The 21205-nt window shown below is 40.8% G+C and overlaps 1 protein-coding gene across 1 annotated transcript in view; it reads right to left on the bottom strand.

The window, feature by feature from the left end:
• Positions 1 to 15890: 15890 nt before the first annotated feature.
• Positions 15891 to 21205, bottom strand: part of pcxb (pyruvate carboxylase b) — a 444629-nt gene continuing 439314 nt past the window's right edge. The window contains exon 27 of the mRNA XM_088347024.1: positions 15891 to 19395. Within this exon, the coding sequence (XP_088203150.1) occupies positions 19246 to 19395 (150 nt within the window). The 3' untranslated portion in view covers positions 15891 to 19245. The remainder of the gene's footprint in view (positions 19396 to 21205) is intronic.

The raw sequence follows: 21205 nt of genomic DNA on the forward strand, positions 1-21205 counted from the left end.
TCTCCTATCTAAACTACTTTATAAATCTTAATTTGTGTGTGTGTGTGAGTGTACCGGACTTATAGACTCCCAAATGGCTGAACAGATTTTTGTGCAAATCTACAAAGTGGTACTTTATGCGTCCGCGAGTGTCTTTAGCTTGCTTTTGTGCCAAGGCACCGAAAAGAAATAGCAATAAACATCTGACTTCTTGGGTCTGTAACTCCCTCTGATGGCTAAATTGGGTACCACAGCTCTGGACCACCAACCACTTCCAGTAGCACAAAGCGATCTTCTTTTCAGCATCTCTGTAAAGCCTCAAGAGCGCCACTATAGCAATGCTTAAGAGCCTTTCACGTTTCGCAGGTGGACCCAAATGCAGGGACTCCAAAACAGGCAGGTGTGCTCTATAAGAGGGATGGTATATAATAACAGAAGGAGGTATAAAGTTATAAACAAGTGGTCACAAAACAAACAGAACAAAACAGAACAAAACCTGACATGACAGTGGACGATAGCAGAAATGACATGGATATGGAAACTGGGATGACAAAGGCTATGACCCGACCACCACAAGACTTAGTGGGAAGCGTCCATTTCCTCTGTCCCTTTTTTTGCATCAGGGGACTGTCAGCCGCAACTGTTCCTGGCAGAGGGAAGAAGGTCCCTTGGCAGCTTCTGTTTCCTGTCCTGGTAGTGAGGAGGAGGTCCCTCTTTTGATTCTGGTCCCTGTTCTAACAGCGAGTAATAGGTCCCTTGGTTGCTTCTGGTCCCTCTCCTAGCGGTGAGAAGGTTCCTTTCCTGGCAGCGAGGAGAAAGGCCGTCGGGTGCTTTTGGTCCTTGCTTCAGAAGGGGAGGACAACGACCCTCGACCCCCCCCAAGTCCAGGTGGCAAGACGGTCCCTGTCTCGGCAACAAAGAGAGGAGTCCTCAGCTCTTCTGGCCAGGTTTCGGCAGGGACGGACGAAAACCTTCAGGCGTCACCAGCTCCGACCTGTACCTTCCCTGCATTTGGGTCCACCTCTGTAAACGTGCTATATCCCCTAATATAGTCATCCATCTATCTATCTATCTACCTTGGTCATATCCCTCAAGAGGGGTGACCGACAGCAAGACAAACACATACAATGACAAAGAAAATAAAAGGGAAAAAAATAGCAAAAAAACACACACAACATATTTGGACTATGGCCAACCCAATTGCCCAAACACCCAAACAAGTTAGGCACCTCGGCACCTAAATTGGTCATGCCTTCATCCCTCCAGATGAAATGGGACACCAGAAAGCGGCCATGTCACTCGGGTCAGGGTGACACAACACACTCTTTAGTTCAAGAGCAGGGCCCGACAGCTTTCACTGGTTTACCCCTGCCGCATCATACGGGTGCCCATCCTTAAGAACGCGTCCACAATCCCACTATCCTTTCACAACACATATATAGTCATACGCAGTCATATTTACACATGTGTATGCATTTCAGTAATTGTTCTTGGCAGGACTTTTCCTTACAAGAACCAATGTTCCTCTATATTTACCCTTGCTGCGTCACAAATCCCTCAAATTTGACACTGAACCCAAGCGTGGCACGCGAGACAGAGCGGAATCAAATAAAGACGAAGGATGTCAGACGTCAGCGGGCTACGTTTTGTTTTGGGTAAGCGCCAGATTCCCTGAGGAGCTTCGCTGATGAAATATGAATACGGCTACACGGCGGCGCTTGAATATTGATGTTGTTTGCTGCAGGCTTTTGGTGGATGCTCTTCTGCACACCATTCGAATGCTATCTGCTAAAAATCTCAATACGCTGCCAATTGTGGAAATGATGACGTCACACGATGGTGTTTTGCAGTCGGCGAGGTGGCCACACACAATTCGATGTACTCATTTCGCATTGCTCAATTATCTGGTAGAGCTTATTATTTCCCTCGTCACAAAGACAGACATTTAATTTCTCTCAAAGGACTCATTTAAAACCAAGCCGTGAAAGATTTACAAAGGCTTCTGGAAGAGTCAACGTCTCAACTCCTCAGATAATGCAGTCAAACTACTGTTCTACGCAGAGGATAGATAATAAGCGCGTGAGTACAACTTCTTGCTTCACAATTTGCGATTGCTTAAAGCACATAGTCAAAGTAAGGGCCCGCGGGCCACATCCGGTCCCCGATAAGATCTTATTTCATCATACACTAGGTAGCGTTGTTGGAGAGGAACTACAAACCACAAACCCATTTCCCCTAACCTCTTCCGACCACGAACTCTGCCAACACCACTGAAAGACATTACATTTACTCACAGGAAGTGACCCGACACTCCAACTGTACGATAAAAATGTAAACCCCCAAAGTGGTCAATTGTAATCAAAGGATTATTGATTTGCATATGTGTGTCACCTTTCATGCCAGAGGATTTATTTTGTGTCCGAATAAAATTTTGTCCATTATCAATCTTTTAATCGGAAAACTATATTTTTAAAAGCATCAACAGGAACTCACACCAGTTGCAGGACACGCCTCAGGTGACGGATGACATCAGCAGTATTTAAAAGTGAGGTGCAAACGCCTTACCTTCCTCTTTCCTTCACGCCTGCTCTCCATGGATGGTGGCTCTTAGAGGAGGCAGTGCTGACCTTTGCCCCATGGGACCATGGGGACAAAGGAGGCTGGGATCCACGGCATTGTCTTCTTGGCCAGGAGGCCAGGCGAAACCCAGTCAGGAGGCCAGGTTTGGCCATGTTTCTCTTGTTCCTTTTCTCTGGGCTGAAAAAAAGCAAGATGGAGAGACTTTCTGCAAGAGGGGGGGGGGGGGGGGGGGGGGTGTTTCGGGGGTTGCCATGCAGACACCTCTTCCTTTCACTTTTCTCTCCCCCTACTTTCTTTGGTGCTGGGTATACATATCGTTCTGACACACGATAACATCATTCCTGATCATTCAAATGAGTTTATTACCTTATAATAGGGCTTATTGACCAGTACTTACAATCCTGCTACAGAATATCTCCACCCCACCCCAAGAGTTCTCGTGTCAACAATGTTCTTTGTTCTTTTATTTATTTTTTATTTTCCTTGCCATGTAAATAAAACATAGTTTGTCAGAATCAAACGGTGTTTCATTATTCATTGGTATGTCTATATTATTTTTCTTCTGGACTATTCATCAATATTCATTTCAATGAACTGAAAAAAATATAATTTAAAGTTAAAAATACAATACGTTGTGAGAATCGCTTCTTTCTTGATACGAGAGACAAGAAGAGGCTATTTGGGGAATTAATTCAGGCGGGAAATCATGAGCACCACCTGCTGGTCAGAACGTTAAACACCAAATTAAATTCTAAATAAGTTAATAAATATAATTTAAAGCAATTTTCTCAACATTGTGTATTTTTTTACATTGTGTGCGATTTCACCTAGCATTTTATTTTATTGTTTAATAGAATAGAATAGAATAGAATATACCTTTATTGTCATTGTTACAAATGGGCTAACATATTGTGACAACGAAATTGGGCATGACACTCCAGTTTTACACATTCATAGTGAGGTATGAGCAAGAAGATAAAGGAACAGAGAAGATAATGTTATAAGACAAGGGGGATAAGGCTATAGTTATAATTTACATGGTATTTACACAAGAAATGTCGGCATGTGGGATGTTACATACAGGGTTGTCGTGATAACGTTGGTATCGTAACGGTTGTGCAATATTGCATTTGGTGCAAAGTCATCATAGTGCAAAAATAGTCAGCATATGCATTGGTGCAAACATAGACATCATAGTGCAAGAAACAGGAAATGGTCAGACATTGTGCAATTTGAGCATTAATGAATGAATGATGTAGAAATGCTATTATTTTTTAAGGTGATTTTTTAAAAATTTAAATATAGAACAAGGAGGGTGTTTGAATAATAGCAGCTTATATTATTTAATGTTGATGTAATGAGGATTTTTATATATGATACATTTTTCTTTTGAGCAGGTTCAAAATTAAACATTACTGTCAGAGTCATCAGAAAATATTGCTTTATTTATCTGATTGTATTGAAAAATATTTGTTAGATTTTCTACAGGTGCAATTTAAAGCAGAGGTGTGCACATTTTTGAATCAAAGGATAAGAAAGTTACCTAAACAACATTATTTGTTGTATTTGTAGTAGTTTTTTGAACAGGAAATTATATTTTTACCATCTTTGTTTGGCGGGCCGAATTAAAACACACGACGGGCCTTACGTGGCCTTGGAGCTGCAGTTTGACCACCCCTACTTTAAAAAGGACACTTTGCTCTTGCACGTGAACGCTCTTGGCTCGCGATATGTTTATCCAATGAGTAAATGTAAATAATTTATTTCATAATAGCGACATTGGCAGTGTAGACTTTGTAGAGCGTCTCGGAGCATTAGAGTTTTCTGGAGCTTGCCATAGCAGCTTAGCGAGGAAGCCACCATCTAATTCCAACGGGAGCTGCGCTCTTCTTGCCTCATTCACACTTAAAAGACAAATCCGAATCTGAGGGCATCCTTTACAAAGGTAAATGTGAATAAACGTGCTGAAATTTAGGAATCCAAGCACGTAGAATCAAACACCGCTCATGTAATTAGCAGGTACTGCATACCGAGCCTTGTGGCGCACCTGCAGCTCCTCTAGCATCTTAAACCTTCCAAGCTTTTTTTGTGCACCTGCTCCCACTTGAAATCTTAAATTTCGGGGATGCTCTCTCAGAAGGAAGACGAGCTGTTTTAAATCAACTTTCGAGGGCAAAGCCAAGTTTTAAAGCAGGGGTGGGCACAATAAGGCCCGTGGGCTACATGTGGCCCCCCATTCTGTTTTTTTAATCCAAATGTTAAAAATACAATGATAATATTAGTACAATGGTTAAAAATGAGTTGATTTAGTGCCACTCTTGAACCCAGTGTCTCAATATTCAAATTGCTGGCTACATTATTCTTAACTTGCGCATTCTCTCTCTCTCTCTCTCTCTCTCTCTCTCTCTCTCTCTCTCTCTCTCTCTCTCTCTCTCTCTCTCTCTCTCTCTCTCTCTCTCTCTCTCTCTCTCTCTCTCTCTCTCTCTCTCTCTCTCTCTCTCTCTCTCTCTCTCTCTCTCTCTCTCTCTCTCTCTCTCTCTCTCTCTCTCTCTCTATCATTTTTAATCAGGCAGCTGAAGACGTTTCCATCAACCTTTATGAAAAAAACACTTCTTATATAGTAGTATTGCATTATGAGTTTTTAAATGCATATTTAGTGCTTTCAAAAGGGACATCATTTATTAATTTGCTTTATTTCTAAGTGTTTCAAAACAAGTTGATTACATGGTGTATTTCTAGATTTCAAAAACTGAAAACTCAAACGTGAATGTAAAGGTCTGCATGTTAATTTATTGCTGCTATTTTAGAAAAGACCTATTTGTAGGCATTTATTATTGTTTGGAGAATATATATTTTTTTACAAATTAGGACAACAACGAGATATGGCATTTTGAAACAGCAGCAGTGTGAAAAAAAATAGATACGCCTACATTATGTTTTTTTTCCTGTATTGCTGAAGTATCTGATTGCAGACTTTATTGGTAGATAAGAAAAGTTTAGACAACTCTGATTTTAGTAACTCTGCTTTTACAAAACCAAAACTACTTTTTCTTTTCTTGGTGTGGGTCTATGGTCTTTTTTTCTGACAGTCAGTCTAACCTTTAATTCCGATTCATTCAGTTCTAGTGACATGACTTAGCCACCAATAGCTGCAAGTCCGAATTAGCATCAACGGTTGGCTAAATAATTAAAATAAAAACATGCTAACACTGCTCTTATTCACTTATTCTTGACCCTCTTCCAAGAACAGCATTTATCGGAAACAAATGAAACTCGGATTTTCATCAGTGGCATGTGAACCCAGCGTTACCGTATTTGCTAAAAAAATGAAATAAAAATATGCTAACAGCATGCACATATTCCTTAACCTCTGTGAAGAACAGCATGTATCGAAGAGAAACTCGCATTTTGAAATACAGAATTCGAACATGAATCCGACAAAAAGTTTAGCAAAAAAATGAAAACAAATATTATGTAGTTTGAACACTTTGAGTCTCCGTAGTTTATGTTCTTTGTATTTTTTAGCACTTGTTTTTTGTTGCATAGCACCGGGGAGACAAACATGACAGGGCGTTTTCCAATTTTTTTTATATAGGGTAAGGAGGAGGGATCATGCATTGTGATTTGTGGAATTTTCTTTTTAGTTTATCTCTCTCTCAGTAGTCATGCACCTACGATGAAAATTTTAGACCCCTCCATGATTTTCTAAGGTGGGAAAATAGCAAAATAGCATCTAGTGTCAGAGTTCGTACACCTTTTTCATGGCCCTATTCAAGCACTGTTTAAGGACTTTCCAAGCCAATTTTTCAATTTTTCCAGTATCATTTAAAGAAGAAATCCAGGATGAATAATGTCTTCTGCAGATTCTTTGATACATCTAGCCACATTTACCCATGCAATATTTAATTTGCGTGATAATAATCAAGACATGATTTTTAGATCTTGAGTAAATCGCGAAGGTATTTTTGGATCTGAAAACATTTACATTATAATGTACTACTGGGAAACGCTACTGTAATTGTTTGCATGGCTCATAATAAATGTCCATAATCTAATACTAATTCACATTTCATAGTGCCCTGTTTAGGTGAAGCATACACCTGTCCTCTTCGACACACCCTGTAAGACATCATACAAACAAATGCCAGCTGCCGTTAATCACGAAGAAATAGCGCAGTCGCAAAGCGAAGCCACCAGAGAGCAGTGTCGCTGTCATGTTCAAGTAGACTTGTTGGGAAACATGGCAACAATTTCAAGCACCAAAATACAAGCACTTTTCAATCCTTAAATTCAAGCATTTTTAAGTATTTCAAGCAGCCGTACGAACCCTGTCCTTTTGAGAAATTCACAACAGCTATGACATTTATATGGAAAGCTTGTAATTAAAACAATATGGGGCCTTTATCCCCGCAATGCACAGATGGAGGGATAACAGCTCAGTGTGTCATCGTTTCAAAGGGGCGTTGGAGCTGATAACAAGAGGCAGACTGCGCTAAATCACACTTGTGCGCACTTTCTTGTCAGGCTAACGGGCCGAGATGATTAAAACGAGCTTGGTTTACACGCCCTACCTGCATTACAATCATCGTCTTATTAAACCGGCGATACTTTTTCGTACATTCGCTGCTCGCGATTGCTCGAAAGGAATTATATGACAGTGGTTGTGCTGATTCGCCTCAGGAGGCATCCTCAGTCTCCTTGAAGAGCAAGTCGTGAGAGAAGCTCAAGTGTCTTTCCTTCCTTTTTTTGTAAAAGAGGCGTGCACTCTTCCCCAGACAGCATCCTTTTGGCCTGACTGCTTGTTGCCACGGTAACAGCCCACCGGTTTCAAAGTGGAGGCGCGCAGTAAGGAGAAACGAGCACTCGTCCTCATGCCTTCATCTGTATGGTGCTGTTTCTGGATCGGAGGTTGTATTCGGTCGTTTCAGTTGTTTTTCAATGTGTTCCCAAAATTCATGGACAGGACAAAGACTGTTTATTGAAAAAAATCTTCAGGTTTATTTATTCCAGAACAAGCAAATGGCCCTGTAAAGCCAGGCAAATGATTTGATTCGGCTGCTTGGAGTGGTCGGGAGCTGCAGTATCCAATTTGGCCACCTGAGTGTGTTAAAGAGCCAGGGTTGGGTAGGGTTACTTTAACCTGATTACTTTCAATTACTTTTGGATTACTCCAATACCAAAATATGCTAATAAAAGACACTAAATATGAATAAAATGAATCAATTTTGTGCAGGCTTGGGGAGTAACTGAATACATGGAACGGCAAAAATGATGTTGGTAAGCTGTTTGGATTTATTTTCATTTTGTTTCTGTCTCATTTTATGTTAGTTTTGGCAGAGATCAAAGAGATCAAGGCCAGGAGAGAAAGCTTACCACCAGTGTTCCCTCTAAACTGCGCGCGTGCGCAACTGCGCACTGCTCGCACATTCTCAGCGCACAAGAAAATCTAGCCAGCGCACAAAAATGAGGGCTCAAAATTACTAATTAAGAAGCGACTTAAGTCAAAGTTACAGTGCATGAAGGTAAAAATACACGGGTTCCCCCGACGTTGTGTCTTAAATAAGGTATTTTGAAGTCGAGTCGAAGTAGAACGAAGTTGAGTCAAGTTAGTAGAGTTTTTCGAGAACCGGCTTCTTCGGCTCGGCTCACTAAAAAGAACCGGCTCTTTCGGGTCCTAAACGGCTCTTCAGGTTGTTTTTGCTTCTTTAATCCCAACATGACCAAATATTATGTAAAACAATGCACAAAATGACTTAAAGGAAGTCGGAATAGAACAAAAAAGAAAAAAATACCAAAATGAAAAAGTAGTGAAAAGCTGAGAAAAAAAGAAACAAAAGGAAGAAAAAAAAGAAGGAAAAATTTAGAAAAAAGCCAGAAAAAAAGAAAAGAAAGAAACAAAGGAAAAAAGTAAATAGAGAACAGAAAAAAAAAGTAACAGCTTGGAAAAACTAAACACAATGAGATTCTTTTTTTTTTTTTTTAACTTTTTATTTCTCAAACTGAGATTCTTTTTAAAAGAATTAAAAAAATTGAAAAGAAACAGGGAAAAGAAAAGAAAAAAAAGTTTGTGTTGCATTCAAATAATTTCCAATTATACCAAGTCAATCTTTGCCAGCATTGCACTTCCACTAAAAAATGTGATTAAATACAGTTGTGTATCGTGCAACCGACTAAATAAGCCCCCCAAAATGTTAGTATTATGCGACAAAAGATACCAAGAAAAAAAAAGAAATGGAAATTGTTGTAAAAACAAATGATGTTTGTAGGCCGTACAAGCTTTGCAATAATACCCTAGTCAATTCATTCAAAAGTGAAAAATAATTTTGCCTTGCCGGAAACTCAGCAAAATGTAACGTGATGTCAAGTTTTGGACATGTTTGATAATGATTTAGTCGCCACACTTGGGATTGCCGTTGCTCACTGTTGTTTCAAGCGTTGCTCACAGACTTTGTGTGAACGCTCAGACCTGAGGAAAATTACAGGGAAGATTGCTTACCACGTGTTGTGAGTCATAACTTTATTCATATTTAGTTTCTTTTTGTCTTTTATTAGCATATTTGGTATTGGAGTAATCCAAAAGTAATTGAAAGTAATCCAGGTTAAAGTAACCCTACCCAACCCTGTAAAGAGCCCACCTGAGTAGACAACATGAAATATTTAGTTGCTATTTGTTGGGGGTGTCTTGACACGAAACCTAGTAAAAGACACTCGCGTAGGCCTAAAGTACAACTGTATAAATTTCACGACCATCAGTTCAGCAGTTTTAGAGTCAAATACAAACACCCACATCCACACATTTCAGCATTTTTGAAGTAGTTTGGATTAGATTTGGAAAGATTACAGGAATAAAAAAAAAATCAAACCAATAAAACAGAATATTCTGGGCTTATGAGTACAGAACAATGCAGTGATGCTTTCACAAGTGTGGTTTCAAAATGGCTGAAAATCATTCACATACAGTAGTGGCTAAGACGAAAAACAAAACATAAGTGAGTAGAAGATTCCAGAACTTCACACCAGTCCTTTGTCCACAGAGAATCCGGCTAGTCAATAGTGGTTTGGTAAGACTCAAGGCCTCCCTCCCAACAGAAAATCAGAACACCACTTGGAACAATGCAGAATCTCACATTTTCTACGAGAACTGGAAGTGATGCAGGAAACCAGGAATTATTTTTCATCAAAAAGCTTAAATAAACCTGAATTAGTTATATAAAACACGTCTTAATGAACTTTCCACCATTTTAGCCTTGTTCAGTGGTAAAAATTTAGTATGTTCTGAGAATAGCTTTGTAACCTGAAACATTTGTAAGTAGAGACGACATTTGGATGTAAATGCGCTAATCCGTTCCAAATCCCAAATAATTTATTTTTTAAATGAATCAGGAAAGAACATCAGAACTGTCACGACCAGCTCACAGGATAGACCCAATCGCGTAACGTTTACCACAAGTTTTATTGAAAGAAAGAGGAAGCGCTGCGCCCACGATCCGGTGTTCGCTGGACGCGGGAAGCAAGTCGCTCTCGCACTCGGACTGGGATCCGAACACGGAAGTAAATCTTCTGTAGCGAGCGATGGCGGTGTCAGGGACGGAAAATCTGGTCGGTAGCCGGGACTGGGAGACCCAAGCGTGGTCGGGGTCGGAAATGAGTCGTAAGCCAGGACGGGAGAGTAGACGTAGTCGGGATAATAAATGGGTTGGTAGCTGGGACGGGAGAGTGGACGTGGTCGGGATCAAAACAGGTCATAGCAGGAGACAAACGGGAGCAAAAGCGGGACAGGCGGGAGTCGTTGTCGAAAAAGACTTGCCTTGTATAAACAGAGGTTCGCAGACGGACTAACAACAGGGGATTGACAGGACTGGATTTAAATAGGGACAGGGAGCCAATCAGAGCCCGCAGCTGTTGGCGCCAAATGAGCGGGCACAGTTGATTCACATCGGTAATCATGACAAGAACATAAAACAAATACATATAAAAAATGTGATAACCGCACAACATAATGTCAAAAACTAAGAATAAAGTTAATATTACAAAAAATAATTGACCTTTTTACTGGCCTCCCTGTTTAACGTGTTTTTTGCCTCGCATTTGTTGAAAAACTGATCCATTGACATCTGCTTTTGCCGACCTTTGAGAATCAGTCAAAAATGCACGATGCAGACGTCATCGTAATGAGCGATAGCCTGACCTGTCAATACTAGATCTGGATAATTCCTTTCCCCTAATTGTTAGACTTCACAGAATTTTGCCAAAGTGTCTTTGGTTTGGGCTGAAGTGCTTCCTCCTCCTGCTCGGTGGTGTGTTTTCATACCTTTCTCTTCTCTCTTGTGTTGTTTTGGTGGCCAGATAAAGTCTCTTCCTCTTCTTTTCTTTTTGTCCACTTTTCTACATGTCTTTCGTGGGGTTTATTGTGAATGATAGCTCTTTGTAGCGCTACCCTACACTGACTGTTCACAGAGACGGGGTCACAAAGAGCACGCCGGGATTCACGCATACGCACCGAAATGCCAGGTGTTTACAGAGCGGTAAGGGGACACGAAGAGCATGCTGGGATTAGCGCATACGCACCAGTGTTGTCAGGTACAACTCTGGGAGCGGCGCATGGTAGCGTGTACTCGTTTTTTTTACTTTGTATCCCAAAACTGAGGCAATATTTTCCCGTTCAGGTACTTTGCAACACGACAGTTTTATATGTAGAGACATTTTTAAGTAGAGGTACCACTCTACTGTATTCTAAACACGTGAAATTATTTATTAAAGAGAAAAATAATTGCTTTATGGGCAACCCTGCATGATTAGCATGGCGCTAGGTGACTTTCCCAACCGATGTGGTTAAAATAGAAAGATTTTGATTTCTGTCTGGTTCACGTGACAGTCAGCTTCAACCGGGAGTGACTTTCAACATCTAATCTTTGTTTCGCAATTGTTAACTTTCCACTAAAGGACGTGCATTTGCAAAAAGCGTCTTTATCAAAAGACTGCCTTTATCTTGGCAGACACTTAACTCCAGCCGGTGAACTTCAAAATGTCAGACAAAAACTCAAGAACAAGGTAAGATTATTTGCCGGCGGTGATCCTCATTTGACATTCTGTTCATGCGGTTCCAGACGTGATGTCCCAAACAAGCCGCAAAATGTCCGTCCGAGTGACGAGCTGGCTGATGATCCATGGAGTCGCTCTAGAGACGGGTGTGATCCGTTCACTTTGCTTCGTCTAAGCAGCTACCCTGCGAGGCCACCAGGGGCATGTCGTCATCCGTCATTGAGATGTGCAGAAACATCGTGTCACTCTCGTGTGAGAGTTAAGCCGTAATCCAACAGCTTTGTTGAAAAAAAAAAGGGAAAAAACCCTTTGGAAACTCAATACAGTGGCCCCTCAACATACAATCCCTAGTGAAAGTATTGCAAACTCTGTCCAGAAGTTCAGAGAGGATCTCTGAATGATTCAATGTTGATCTATATGAAAAATGGAATCCACCTGTGTGTAATCAAGTCTCTGTATTAATGCACCTGCACTGTGATAGTCTCAGAGGTCTGTTTAAAGCGCAGAGAGTATTATGAAGAACGAGGAACCCACCAGGCAGGTCCGAGATACTGTTGTGGAGAAGTTTAAAGCTGGATTTGGAGACAAAACAATTTCCAAAGCTTTAAACATCCCATGGAGCACTGTGCAAGAAATAATATTGAAATGGTAGGAGTATCAGACCACTGCAAATCGACCAAGATTGGGCTGACCCCCTAAACTTTCAGCTCATACAAGGAGAAAACTGATCAGAGATGCAGCCAAGAGGCCCATGATCACTCTGGATGAACTGCAGAGGTCTGCAGCTGAGGTGGGAGAATCTGTCCATAGGACAACAATCAGTCGTATACTGCACAAATATGGCCTCTATGGAAGAGTGGCAAGAAGGAAGCAATTTCTTAAAGATATCCATAAAAAGTGTCGTTTAAAGTTTGCCAAAATCCACCTGGGAGACACACCAAACATGTGGAAGAAGGTGCTCTGGTCAGATGAGACCAAAATCGAACTTTTTGAAAACAATGCGAGACGTTATGTTTGGCGTAAAAGCAGCACAGCTCATCACCCTCAACACACCATCTCCACAGTCAAACATGGTGGTGGCAACATCATGGTTTGGGCCTGCTTTTCTTCAGCGGGGACAGGGAAGATGGTTAAAATTGATGGGAAGATGGATGGAGCCAAATACAGGACCATTCTGGAATAAAAGACCTGAGACTGGAATGAAGATTTGTCTTCCAACAAGACAATGATCCAAAACAAAATAAAAGCTACAATGAAATGGTTCACCAAAAAACATATCAAGGTCAAAGTCCAGACCTCAATCCAATTGAGAATCTGTGGAAAGAACTGAAAACTGCTGTTCACAAACGCTTTCCATCTAACCTCACTGAGCTCGAGCTGTTTTGCAAGGAGGAATGGGCAAAAATATCTAATAATAGTTTCTCAATGTGCAAAGCTGATAAAGACATACCCCAAGCGACTTGCAGCTGTCATCCCAGCAAAAGGTGGCGCTACAAAGTATTAACTCAATGGGACTGAACAATTTTTCGTTTTTTTATTTGTTCAAAAAGTTTAAAATATCCAATAAAGTGTGTTTCACTTCATGATTATGTCCCACTTATTGTTGATGCTTCACAATAAGTTACAGTTTTATATCTTGATGTTAGAAGTCTGAAATGTGGCAAAAGGTCACAAAGTTCAAGGGGGGCAAATAGTTTCGCAAGCCACTGTATTTCCACCTTTCAAGCTTCAAATTAGAAGCTAAAATATGAAATTACTTTTTGTGATGCAACAACAGGTGAGACACAATCAAATTGTTTCAAATAATTCACAAGTTAGGCCTGTAAGCAAACTCAACTATTATAATTCAAAATTTTTGACCTCTGTAATAGCAAACAATGGCTACTCTACCAAATATTAACCTTCATTTTCGCAGGTGTTCAAATACTTATTTGCAGCTAAATCACACAAATAAATCATTAAAAAAATCTTGCATTGTGATTTCTGGATTTTTCTTTTTAGTTTATCTCTCTCACAGTGGACATGCACCTACGATGAAAAATTCCGACCCCTCCATGATTTCTAAGTGGGGGAAATAGCAAAATAGCAGGGTGTTCTAACACTTGTTTTCTTCACTGTATACATAAAAAATCTCGGCTCGACCGGGTATCGTGTGCTTTGTCTTTTTCTAGCCATAGCCGTTACAATAGACATAGAAACAGTTTTTTCCCCTCCAGAATGAATGGAATTTTTCTCCATTAATTTTTGTTATGACAGTCTTATTACACATTGTAATTACTCTGTTACTACTGTTGCTGAAGGCATCTCTTCATTTGCCATCCGGATTGAATGGGCCTAATTATTTTTTTCATTACTGCGTTATTTGTATGTTATTATTGTAGCTATGATTTTTTTTAGACTGTCCTTGAACACATCTCCTTTTTTGTTTTGCAAGTCAGCAATATCTTTATCAGGAGCTAACATGATGTAATGTCAAGTGTCCCTGAAAGCTATCGACTCCATGCTAACGAGTAGATGCTATCAACCGAATTCTATTGAAAGGATGCTAACAATTTAGTGCTAATGAGTTGATGCTAACGATTACAGGCTAACAATTTCATGCTAATGGCTACGTCTGTCCCTGTGTGCCCTGCGACTGGCTGGCAACCAGTTCGGGCTTTCCCCTGCCCACTGCCCGGAGATGGCTGGGATGGGCTCCAGCACCCCTGCGACCCTACTGAGGATAAGCGGTGCTGATAATGGATGGATGGGCTACGTGCTAATGAGTAGATGCTAACAAATAAATGTTAACAAGTCACGCTAACAGCTGCATGGTAATGGCTACATGGTAACGGCTACATGCTAACGGTTACATTCTAACTGCTACATACTGACAGGGTTGGGTAGGGTTACTTTAACTGGATTACTTTCAATTACTTTTGGATTACTCCAATACCAAATATGCTAATGAAAGACAAAATAAACTAAATATGACTACATTTTATGCAGGCTTGGGGAGTAACGGAATACATGGAACGGCAAAAATGATGTTGGCAAGCTGTTTGGATTTATTTTCATTTTGTTTGTCGCATTTTATGTTCATTTTGCCGGAGATCAAATAGATCAAAGCTAGGAGAGAAAGCTTACCACGTGTGGTGAGTCAGAATTTTATTCATATTTAGTTTATTTTGTCTTTTATTAGCATATTTGGTATTGGAGTAATCCAAAAGTAATTGAAAGTAATCCAGTTAAAGTAACCCTACCCAACCCTGCATACTAACTAGTAGATTATAACGACTAAATGCTAACGACCAAACGCCAGAGCCCGGCCCTAACTGTCACGATTGCCGCGGGAGGTGTCTGGCATTATATTTACAACGGCAACAAAACTAAAATGTAAGTGTTGCAAAATTACTGGACCCTTTGTTCTCTCATCTCAGCTGACGGATTACAGAAGTTCCCTGATGACTTCTGAATGATCCAATGTTGACCTAAATGTCAAGTCAAGTCAAATTTAATTATATAGCCCTTAATCACAAAAATGTCTCAAAGGACTGCAAAGGATTACAATGACACAATTACCTGATCTTAAACCAACATGCGAGAGGCAATGATGAGAGGTTTAGCAGACTAGTTTCGCTAAACCGGTGGCTGGCAAGTTTCTGTAATCAGCAGGGATTTAGGTATGTGGATAACTGGCCTGCTTTCTGGGGCCGACCTCACCTGCTGTGGAGAGACGGCCTTCACCCTAACTGGGAAGGTGCTCTCACTCTTTCTAAAAATAGAGATTACCGTTTACGCCTTCCATGACAGGGTACACGAGTGCAGGCCAAGTCACAGGTGATTAGTGAACCTGTAACCACGGGTGTGGAGTCTGTAATGCTAGAGCTAGAGCTAACTAGCGCTATGCTAGATTCATGCAATTCACAGTTTTTGCCGTTGTTAGGTGAGGAGGGAGAAAAATAATAATAACATTATTTTCTACCACTAGTCATCCTGCTACCCCACCTGTCAACAATATTCCTGTGGTATGGAATTCGGACCCGGGACTGGCAGTATAATCCTGTGGAGGTTACCACTAAGGTTCAAAACTCGGGAAAGGGTTCAGCTCAGTCCACAGTGCTGAAGCTTGGCCTTCTGAATATTAGATCACTAGCCTCCAAAGCTTTACTTGTCAATGAACTCACTAATGAACACAATCTTAACCTCATTGGCCTTTGTGAAACCTGGTTAAAACCAAATGAGTTTGTAGTGTTAAATGAGGCTTCTCCCCCTAAATGTCCAACAATGACAGACAAAGTGCACCTGCATGTCATTAAGTGTGTCAACTTTATTTGTTAGTAAAGACAACAATTACAATTGAATCTCTCAGTACATGTATTCTTTCCCTTTGATATAGGTTCAGGTGTGATTTTTATCGGGACATCCAAATGTAAACCAACAAACCACTTTGCCAGGCATTTTGCAAATGAGCGTAAACAAACATTTTGGTTGCTTGATTGCTAAATATGTATATGTAAAGATAAAAAAAACAAACTTGATAGCAGTAACAGATGAGTAAATTGCTTATCCGTAGAGGATGGCAAGGACGAGCCGGTGATTGGGGAGTTGCAGCAGCCGGCCAATCATATTGCTGGGACGGCGACGAGGTGAGATAATGGCAGGAATAGGGGTGGGGCCACGAATGTTCTAAACGATGGGCGCACGATTGTTTGTTTCGCAGAGTTTATCGGCGTTCGTGTTTGCGAATCGGTCATGTCGTTTAGTAGCCGTTTTCTTTTTTTAATCTCTGGAGGCGCGGCGTAGCGGGAAATGCACGGAAATTTGCCCGCGCACACGCAATTAAGCTAATGTATGCAAGCGCATGCAGACGCGTCGGAGCCTCACTGCTGCGGGTCTCCAGAGTCTCTTATTAGTCCGGCTAATTTCACATCACTTGACAGTATTAATGAAGAAATTCATCGTGGGATCTTCATGGGAAGATGAACAGAGCATCGCATTGCTGTGTCGTTTCGTTAACCTAAATTCAGACGCTAGCGCCGGTGAGGTGACATCTCGCCCCGACAAATAGTCCCGACTTCACACATTCCCAGAATGCACCTGACATGAAACGCTAACGATTAGAAAGAAGTACGACATTTTATTACCGGTGCCGACTCGATCGCATCATCTGTTGTGCGTGTGTTTCAGGTCAGTTTAAGACTAGCGATGGAATGTCGCTCATGTGTACCTAGTCCTCACCCTGAAAAATTACCGTATTTTCTATACTATAAGGCGCACTTAAAATCCCTCATTTGGCCAGAAATTTGAAAGAGCGCCTTGGTACCTGTTGCGCCTTATGTTGCGCAGAATACAGCGGATAAGATTAGAAATGAATACATTAATTATAGGTAAGTTTTACGGTCTGTTACTGTATTTGAGCAAAGATTGAGCAACCTATTTAGCTAAACATTGAATACAACGGGAATCGAACTTTAATAGTGGCGGTGACAGCGCTGACGCTTTACCAATAGACCACTAGGCATTAGAACTTCTCACTATCACACTCTCTACTCACGGTGCCAGGAACACCGATTTGCATAGTGCATTCTAATACGTTGAACAAGCTCTTCACTTCTTCACCAATGAATGTTAAAAAATGGAGAAAACAAAGTATTTCAACAAAATAATATCAAATCGCTTTTATGCAAGCCTACATATTAAATTGAGAGATTATTGATAAACAGGTAAAGAAGTGAATAGACTGTTTAGGGTATTAGAATGCACTATGCAAATCATTAATGTGATACCGCAAATACAAATTGTGTGATGATAAAATAAGCTCCGATACCTTTATGAATGTCATCTGTACCACTGGTTTGACACATGTGCTCTAAACACTTCATTCAAGATATATAACATAATAAATGAAAGCATACGATATTTTTAAAGAAATACAAATATAAACATCTTCACCAATTTTTAAAAATCTTTTTTTTTTTTTAATCAAATTTCCTCAATTTGCTTTAGTAGCAGTAAGCTTTATATCCTTCTCTAGATAATGGAATACACTCGAATGCCATTTTGTGTGTCATCTGTACCACTAGTGGTCTAGTGGTAATGTATAAGAGCTCTCACCACCATTACTCGAGTGTAATTCTCATTGCATAGAATATTTTGCGGTTTTGGTCAGCAGCACATATTACTGCACTGCATTAATATGTAACCGTATACACGGAAGCTCTTACTGTAGGCTCAATTAAATGGGCCTTATAGTAGGGCTGAACGAGTAATCTAATAGATTTTGCGATGTACTGCGATTGTGTAATCGCAAGACACTGCGTTTTTTCCCCCTAAGGATTTTTAGTTCCATGTTTGTGAGTGATGGAGTGTTTGGCCAACCTGTAGTGTTACGATTCGGAATTTAACAGCCAATCAGAGGCAAGTTTTACTGGTACTGACCAATGAGGGCCAGACAACAACCATAACAAAGCTCCCCAGAAGAGGGCGCTGTTTTCTTAAGGTTAAAGCACGTCGATATGAATAACCCGAGTGTTATCTTAATTTTAAGAACCATTTTTGTACCGTTTTATGCAGCTTACATGGAAATGTGAATAAAACAAGAGTGAATTTTTCAACGTTTGGGACCAATCTAGGAAAAACTGAATACAAATAGAATTAAAGGGGATTTTTATGGGTTTTCAACAACACAGTACTCAGAAAAAACCCCTTTATTTTAAAACTGAAAATCGCATCGAAATTGCAATATTGGTCAGAAAAATCAGTAGTGCATAGTGTCTAGAGCAGGGGTGTCCAACTCATTTTATCTCGGGGGCCACACAATAGAACAAACATTCTGACTAGTCGATTAAAGAGAAAGAAAAAGAGAGATAAAGAAATAAGAGAAAGAGGGAGGGAAAAGGAGAGAGGGCGGGACAAAGAAAGAAAAAGAGAGAGAGGGAGAGAGCGTGAGAAACAAAAGGTAAAAAGTCATCAGAGAGGGGGCAAAGAAAGGGAGAGGAAGAAAGAAATCCAAACAGAAATAGAAAGACAGAAGGAGAGAAAAGAGGAAAGAAAGCGCAAAGGGTATGAAGAGACAGAGAGAAAAGAGAGAAAAGGAAGTTAGAGCAAAAGAGGTTAAAAGACAGAGAGAGAGAAAGAGGCAAAAAGCAACAAAGGAAGATAAAAAGAGAGACATAGAGAGTGAAAGAGACAGAGTGGGAGAAAAGGGGTGGAAGAGAGAGAGAGAGAGAGAGAGAGGGGGAGAGAGAGAGAGAAAGACAAGTACAGTGTCTTTGTGAGACGCACCTGGCTTTGGCAACATCAAATTGACATATTTCAACCTGCAGCTTGTTTTTCTCTCGCGTTTCTCTAAGTGTTGTCTCGCGGGCCGGATTCAATCCCTTAGCGGGCCTGAACTGGCCCGCGGGCCGCCTGTTTGACACCTGTGGTCTAAAGTATGCAAAATATTTGACAAAAGACTATTTTCTGAGCCTTAGAATCCAGTGCGCCCTATAGTGCGGAAAATACGGTACTTGAAAAGAAAATATCATTATACAATGTCATATATTATTGTGCGTGTCTACACTACGCGCTCCTCGCTACGTTGAGATGATTCCCCCGAAAAGAAAACCGCAGCTCCCCCTAAAGGAATAGTTGCAGAATCCCCAGCCGGCCTTTCTGCCGCTACTCTTCGATCTCCAGGATGAGGTCGTCTCCTTCCAGGGAAGCGTCGACCGAGGCGTGGACGGCCTTGACGGTACCGGAAAGCGGCGAGTTGACCACCATCTCCATTTTCATGGCCGAGAGCACGCACAGAGGTTGACCCTTCTCAACCTGCAAGATGTAAAGTTGACGGCTTGAGAGGAAGTTTGACTCTTTTCGAATCGTGTTGACAGTTTTTGTCAGTTAGCAACGTTAGCATAAAACTGGAGTGTCATGCCCAATTTCGTTGTCACAATATGTTAACCCATTTTGTAACAATGACAATAAAGGTATATTCTATTCTATTCTATCTAGCATGATTGCAAAACACAACTTGTAGTTTTTTTTATCAAGGGCATTTTTTGTAGTGGTCACATCTCAAGTCATCTCATTAGCTACACCGCTTATCCTCAGTAGGGTCGCGGGGCTGCTGGAGCCCATTCCAGCAATCATCGGGCAGTGGGCAGGGGACACCGTGAACTGGTTGCCAGCCAATCGCAGGGCACACGGGGACAGACAACTCACTCGCTCATTCACACCTAGGGACAATTTGGACCGGCCAATTCACCTGAAATGCATGTTTTTGGAATGTGGAAAGAAACCGGAGTGCCCGTAGGAAACCCACGCAAGCACGGGGAGAACATACAAACTCCGCACAGGAAGTCTGGAGCTGGATTTGAACCCACGCAGGAGGTTCCCAAGACATAACCACTGCGCCGCCGTGCTGCCCTACATCTCAAGTCATGTCAGGTCAAATTTATTTATAGAGCCCTTAATCACAAAAAATGTCTCAAAGGACTGCACAGGATTACAATGACACAATTACCTGATCTTAAACCAACATGTGGGCAAGGAACAACTCAAAACCCATAACATAAAGTTAGTGGGGACAAAACAATGATTTCTTGATATCTGCTGGGATACGTCCCCTCAGTCAATGCCAAAACTACGCCCTTGTTACATCCCGTCTGGATTACTGTAATGCCCTACTCTCCGGTCTCCCGAAGTCCAAAATCAAGATCCAGCAGCTAGTACAAAATGCTGCAGCGAGGCTTTTAACTAAGACAAGAAAATTTGATCACATGACCCCGATTTTAGCTAACCTGCATTGGGTACCTGTTAGCTTAAGATGTGATCTGAAGGTTCTGTTGGTAGTATACAAGGTTGGGTAGGGTTACTCTAACTTGATTACTTTCAATTACTTTTGGATTACTCCAATACCAAATATGCTAATAAAAGACAAAAGAAACTAAATATGAATAAAATGACTCAATTTTGTGCAGGCTTGGGGAGTAACGGAATACATGGAACGGCAAAAATGATGTTGGCAAGCTGTTTGGATTTATTTTCATTTTGTTTCTGTCGCATTTTATGTTAGTTTTGCCAGAAATCAAAGAGATCAAAGCCAGGAGAGAAAGCTTACCACGTGTTGTGAGTCATCATTTTATTCATATTTAGTTTATTTTGTCTTTTTATTAGCATATTTGGTATTGGGGTATTCCAAAAGTAATTGAAAGTAATCAAGTTAAGTAACTCTACCCAACCCTGGTCCTCTCCTTCTATGCCAAAACTACACCCTTGTTAGATCCCGTCTGGATTACTGTAATGCCCTACTCTCCGGTCTCCCGAAGTCCAAAATCAAGATCCAGCAGCTAGTACAAAATGCTGCGGCGAGGCTTTTAACTAAGACAAGAAAATTTGATCACATGACCCCGATTTTAGCTAACCTGCATTGGGTACCTGTTAGCTTAAGATGTGATCTGAAGGTTCTGTTGGTAGTATACAAGGTTGGGTAGGGTTACTCTAACTTGATTACTTTCAATTACTTTTGGATTACTCCAATACCAAATATGCAAATAAAAGACAAAAGAAACTAAATATGAATAAAATGACTACATTTTGTGCAGGCTTGGGGAGTAACGGAACACATGGAACGGCAAAA

Source organism: Urocampus carinirostris, chromosome 11 (genome assembly GCF_059441175.1).
Source record: "Urocampus carinirostris isolate Australia breed hairy pipefish chromosome 11, RoL_Ucar_1.0, whole genome shotgun sequence".
Classification (NCBI taxonomy): Eukaryota; Metazoa; Chordata; class Actinopteri; order Syngnathiformes; family Syngnathidae; genus Urocampus; species Urocampus carinirostris.